Source organism: Morone saxatilis, unplaced genomic scaffold (genome assembly GCF_004916995.1).
Source record: "Morone saxatilis isolate NCDOM2014 unplaced genomic scaffold, NCSU_SB_2.0 Contig4, whole genome shotgun sequence".
Taxonomy (NCBI): domain Eukaryota; kingdom Metazoa; phylum Chordata; class Actinopteri; family Moronidae; genus Morone; species Morone saxatilis.
In genome coordinates, this window is record NW_023339984.1 from 5,722,300 (window position 1) to 5,728,970 (window position 6,671).

At 44.9% G+C, this 6,671-nt stretch overlaps 1 protein-coding gene across 1 annotated transcript in view; it reads right to left on the minus strand.

Moving 5' to 3' along the window:
• rcor2 (REST corepressor 2) overlaps positions 1–3,799 on the minus strand; it is a gene marked incomplete in the record, with an annotated part of 13,802 nt that extends 10,003 nt beyond the window's left edge. The window contains 2 exon segments of the mRNA XM_035674908.1: positions 21–146; positions 3,605–3,799. Coding sequence (XP_035530801.1) covers positions 21–144 — 124 coding nt within the window.
• Between the last annotated feature and the right edge of the window lie 2,872 nt (positions 3,800–6,671).

Sequence of the window (6,671 nt, forward strand, 5' to 3'; positions counted from 1 at the left end):
GTGTGTGTGTGTGTGTCTACCATGGGCGTGCTCTTCATCGCTGCTCTCCTCTTCAGAGTGTGGCTGGCTGTTGCCGTTGGTTACGGTCTTGGCTCTGCTCCTGGACAGGACCCCGGCCCCCGAGCGCTCCATCACTGAGGGCATGGCTGCAACACACACACAACACACACAGAGAGATCCTAAAAATAAAATTCCCCACTTACACACCACTGTGCATCAACAAAACACCATCTCTGTCTTAAGTATGATTCAATCTCCCATAAAACTGTTCATTAGTGAGTTGGCAGCCATTTGTTTTCACGTGAAACCCTGTAAAACCTCTTTCTCTCTTGTAAAGTAGAACAGCACCTTAATGCTGCTACCTTGGAAGCGCTCCCATTATTTTCCCTTAAGCTGAGTTGATTTCCCGAGCGCTGGTTTACTGCACGACGACTCCTTCACACTCAACAACTCTGGGTTATCGCTCCACGAGCCTCCCTCATTAACACTCAGTAACCCGGTGTCTCTCCAACCCAAAGGACCCTGCACTGTCGTCAGTTCAGTGGGACTACGGTGATGAAGATGTCCTAACACGGTCTCTATTTATTGGCTAAAACACATCTTTTACTGATTGCTGGATTTAGTTTAAGTTCTGATCTTCTTCCGCCAAGTACTGACCGCAAGAGTCTTCATCACAGGACCCAAACTGATTAACTCAAGTCTTCCTTTGTTACTCCGGCTCATCAACAACATGCTCCTGTCGTGGGGGCACCACCCATAAAAAAGACCAGAGGGCTATTTAGTGTCCCAGAACCACTGTTTAAGAAACACTCGAGCTCCAACGACTACTCGAAAAATCATTGGCAAATTATTTTTGACTTTTCCCAATACGGATTGTGACAGCTCAACTCAGACGATCTGCCCGTACAGTGCGTAATGATCCCGTACCTGTAACAGAATGTCTTTGCTGAGGCACTAAGAAGTGAGTTGGCAGCTCGCCATGACTGACTGAATGTAACATACAGTAGAAACCATGACACTGTCAAAGAAACTTCATTTTATGTTGATCTGTGACATTTATGGCCAATGATATATTAACAAGGTCAGTAAAATGGTTGAAAGTCAGTATCTGTGATATCGATCCGTCAGACCAGCCAAGTCCATTACTGTAATCAATTAATGACTAAAGCCACTAATCAAGTAAAATGGTCAAATATTCTCTTTCAGCTCCTTAACCAGGAAGATTTGCTTATTTTCTTTGTTCTGTGTGACAATAAACTGAATATGTTACAGTTTTGCAGATGTTATGAAGATGTCACCTCAGAGATAGGCTGCCCATCGTTTCTTCTTATATTTTATAAAACAATAGATTAAACTGAGAACATAATCAGCACATTAATCAAAAATGAAAATAACTTTCTGCCCAAAGAAACATTCTCACATATCAATTCAGAGTATTACGTTTAGCACTTAGAACAGCAGAGAAGCTTAAACTGTTGACACAAAAAAGTTGAAGCTTCAAGTCGAGAATATAATAATAATAAATTAATCGTTTAAGTAATTCTTCGGGCAAAAGTGCCAGAAAATGTCTAGTTCCAGCATCTAAAATGTGAATATTTGCTGTTTTCACTATTTTCTAACATTGTGTAGATTAATCAACAAACTATCAATAATTATAATTACCATTAATTGCAGCTGTCACTTTAGTTTATGTTGCTTTGGCCTGGTCTGACCTGTGTTTTATATCCGTCTGTATATTCAATGTCACTGTTAAGATGTCCAAAATGTGACGTCCTATTTTTAGCCTGACATCATTTCCAGTCTGCAGTATGAAAATCATCAATGCATCACAAAAATCAAGTCATCTCACACAAACCTTCACACACACACGCTAAAGAAATCCAGCACAGCTAACAAGTGGCGGAATCTTAAAAGAAAACGACGTGGGAAGAAGAAAAACGTGCCACGAGGGCCCTCCTGCATGAAGGGCCTCTCGTTTAAAGTGTCATCCACATCAGTCAGTGCCGTATCACTGCGTGGCCAAGCCTCGGTCTCTCCCTCTCTGTAACTCGGGGCCAGGAGCACAAAAGACTAGACGGTCAGCTCAGGACACAGCGGAAAGTAACGCACCCCAAACACAAACAGAGCCGTTACAAACAGGTGATCACAAACAAAGAGCCACATCACACACTGATCGGACTATAAACACCAATTAAAACAATTACAGCGACGAGCCTTTACACTTGCTTCTCTGTCACCATCACATCAGCAACTTGAACCACGACCCGAACAAAGCAGGTGTCCCCTCATTCTGCACATTAAATATGATCAGATGTGCTTTCGGAGAGGAGGGGGGGGGCAATCCTTACAACCCGAGAGATTAAATCACATCTACCAAACTCCGGTAGACAATACAAATGTCTGAGGCTCTCTGGGGGTCTTTGTCTATCGCAGCTCCCGGTGGCCCCCCGAAACTACAACAGCTGTCCCCTCCAACTTCACTGGAAACTCACATCCTTCAGACCTACACAGCCGTGTGTCTACTTCACTATATCTCGGTGGATTGAAGTTTTGGGGGGGGGTCGCTGAAGCTACATCTAGAAAATAAAAAAGGTTCACTTTCAGAGTTTTATGTGGTGGGAGCCTCGGACACTGCCACGGTAGCCTCGATCTCAGGCAGATTACTTAACTCTTATAAGAAATAAACAACTTAGTCTTATTTGTAGTAATGGGTGTCGCTCTGGTGCTCAGTCATTCATCTCCACCACTAGGAACTTTTTGTTTTTTGCTCGTTAACTTCCAACATTTTAAATCCTGATGCGATTATGCTTCACAAAACCAATCCATACAACACACTGCTGAACAGGTTTTAGGTAAAGTATATAAAAAGGGATTTGATTTGTTCTATGTATCTATATCTTAACATAAACGCTGGTTCAACTCTCCTAAATGATGCATCGTTTTGACTCATACTGATGAATAAGTCTTCATAAAGCGACTCATAATGTGCTCATGGATCTCAGGATTTAGTTCAAAGTGACCTTAAAGTGGCTTTTTCCCTGCTATATGGCAGTAATGATATTAGTATGGGGTCTCCCTCTTTCAAGTATCCCTTTATAATCTGTTGTTTTTGTGTAAATTAAGTTACTCCATTATAAAATAAGAGGTGGTGGACTCTATCTGACTTCATCTGAGCCACGTTTGCTCGCTAAATCAATATTTCCCCAGCTTTCCCGAGCAGTCATCTGTGCTGTGTGTCAGACTTTGAAGTCCTTTTGTTTTCCCCACGCTGGCTCTGCTGTTACTACTACTAACGCTCCTATCTGCCGCCGGAGCAAGCAGCACAAACTCGCTCTCTGCGTTATTAAAACTCAAGTTGGCGGTCTCTTTTCGGGACGTTTAGCTGCAGACGGTCGCAGTTTGAACGTAAGAAGTGATTTCTGGAGGCTGAGCAATAAAAACCCGGCGACATTTCCCCCCTCTTTCCCCCAAAGTGCAACCTGAAGTCAAAACCTAGTTGAGTCGTCGGGATGCTAATGTTAGCCGGTTAGCTTGCGGGCTAGTACCCCTCGCGTTACATTAGTAACGTTACTAGTTGGAAGTCGAGATAACAGTCACACTGTACCTGTGTCTCGGTCCTCTCCGCTTTCCCCGCTCTCAAAACTTATCTGCAGCTCTGCCCGCGGTTTACAATCCTCTCCGAAGTGCTTAAAGACAATTATTGCATCTGAAAGGTCTTACTTCTTGTCTAATTGATGAGCTCAGTGAGTACAATGAAGTGAGCTGCTGCTGCTGCTGCTGCTGCACGGAGAGATGGAAGCAGCCGTGAGTGTGAGCCGGGGAGCCGGACAACACCCGGGGAAAACGGAGGTGGACATCCGCCCCGATGCGTTCGCCTCTCCCCAACCAGCCGTTTGGATTGAAGAAAAGTAGTCCTGTAAAACTCTCCACAGAGCCACTCTTATTGTGTGTTTTCTGTGTTGCTGAACATGTAATTTGACCCGTTAGAGTGGTGTTTTACCGGCGTGTCGTACTGAAAGGCTTTGGCAAAAACATGATACTCATCTTTTAAAACTGCCCACCTGCTAACTCACACTATGATTATTAACTATTATTAATCTCGTTTAAATAGAAGGAGAAAGAAGACGCAGTTGTATTGTGTGGAAACAGTAGCTGTTGTAGACTCTTAATCTGCCATCTATCAAAATCCCATAAATTAGGGACTACTTGCCAGTGTGTCGGCGGAGGGATTTGTCAGCTGTGCATCTCTGTGCTGAGGCAGGCTGTCCAGACTTGCACTGATGTATGCATGGTGGAGAAAAGGGCAGGAGAGTGGGGCACAATTGAACCTAGTGTATGTGTGTGTGTGTGTGTGTATGTGTGTGAGCGAACATGTCTTCAAGAGCGTGCGTGACTTAGTGCATGAACTGACAATGACTCAGATAAATAGCCTCAGTGTACTTTGCTTATTTTTTTTTATTTAACATGTCGAACAATTTAGAGTTGTGCCTCCGTGTGTGTGTGTGTGTGTGTGTGTGTGTGTGTGTAGAATAAGGGATGTTCTCACACCTGATGCAGGCTATAAACACAATAACACACCCCACACACACACACACACACACGCACACACGCACACACACACAGAACCTGCTGCTGCCTTCACAAGTGCCTGCTGCTGACATGTAACAGCCTGTTACATACTCCTCCAGCTTCTTCTCTTTCTACTCTCTCTTTGGCATCACCACCTCCTCCTCTTTTTCCCCACCTCCTCTTCATCATCATCCCAGTTCTCTCGTTTTTCCACCTCATCTCCGTCTCCGAGATTTCTCTTTTCTTTTTGTCACCCCCCTTTTTCTCTGCACGGTCCGCTTCCTGCTCTTTCCTGCACCTCCTCTATTTCTCGGATTCCTCTCCCTACACTTCTTTTTTTAAAACTCTGTCTGTTTGCTCCTCTTTCTTCTCCTTCTCCAATACTTTCTCCCTCCTCCTCCTCCTCCTCCTCCTCCCATCTCCCTCTTCCTCCCTCCTCCTGAATATCTGCCCTAATTCTCCTCCTCCCTCCCTCTCTTTCCTCTCTCTTCTCACTGTCTGTGCCCCCCTGCCAGTTTTTTTTGTTTCTCCTCTTCCCTCCTCCTCTTTCTTTTCCTCCCTCTGCCTCCCTCTTTTCACCCCATCCATTTCCTTTGCATCCTCCGCTCTCCTCCCTTCCTTAATACTTCCCCTTCCCTCCTCTGCTCTTCCACATCCCCCCCTTCACTTTCTCTCTCCAGTGATGACTCCTCTCCTCTGTCTTTCCTGCCTCCCTCCCCTCCTTACTGCTCCTCATCTCCTTCCTCACCCCTCCTCCTGCTCCTCTTCCTCCTTCCTGTCTCTCTCTCTCTCTGGCTACTTCTCTGTCTCACCCTGTCTTGTTGTCTTCCTCTCATGTTGCTTTCAATTTCAACAGTGTGTGTGTGTGCGTACGTGCAAATTCTTCCCTTCCCCTCCCCCCATCCTCCCCCTAGAGTGACACAGTAAAGCAGTTTCGCTTCGCTCACCTCCAACTTCCCCCACCCCTCTCTTTTCTCCTCTTCCTCCCCCTTCCTCTTCCTCCCTCTCCAATCTCATTTTCACCCCTGCCACCTCCTCCTCTTCTCTCCCCTCGCCTCCTTCCCTCCTCTCCTCTCATTAGTCAGTGTCCATGAAACTCACCATTCCACTGTCTCTCCCCTCGCTCAGTCCTCCAGTCCCTAACACATCCTCACTAATGAACAACTGCTACATCCCTCCCGCTCCCTCCCTCCCTCCCCCTCTCAGTTCTCCCTTCATCCTCCTCCTCTTCTTCTCTCTGTCCTCCCTTCTCCTCCTCCTCTGTCCTCCTCTCCATTCGTCTCTCACTCTCTCCCTTTCCCTTCCCTCCTCGCTCTGTTTCTCTTCGATCTCTCAGAACTGAGTGTCCCTCCCACTCTCCCTTTAGCTCGCTCTTGTTTCCACTTCTTTCCTCACCCCCCTCCCCTCCCCTCACCTCCTCCCTCCCTCCTCTCTCCACCTGTCTCATTCCTCCTTCTTGCCAGTCTATCTGTATGCTCTTCTCACTTTTGTCGAGGTCTGTCTCCTCTGCTGTCTCTCTCCCTCCTTCCCTTATACCTCACCCTGACTCCCATCCCTCCCTTCTGTGAATCCACTGACTTTCTCTGTTATCTCTGGAGATGCATGGTCTAGAATCAGATGTGATAGAACGAGCTCTTTCTGCTGTATTTATCAAGTAGTTGCTCTCATATGTGATGTGAGTCGAAATGTTGTATATTGTATTACTCACCTTGAAATAACAACAGTGAAAATATATGATCATTATATGATTTTTATGCACTGTATGACACATTATATGACTCATTACTGTCTCACACAAGCTTTTATGACGTAAATTGGATCATATGTAGTCAAACTAAAATTATATAACAATGGTAAAATAATATGTCACATTTGGTGGTGTGCAAAAAAATGTGAAACTCCTACATAATAGGATGCCTAAAAATAATATTTAAAGATCCAGTGTGTAACACTTAGGAGGATCTTTTATTATTGGCAGAAATGACATACAATATTCATAGATATGTTTAATTTAGTATATAATAACCTAAATATATGAATGGTTGTGTTTTTGATACCTTAGAATGGGCTGTTATTAACTCTACGGAGGCTGCCATGTTGAA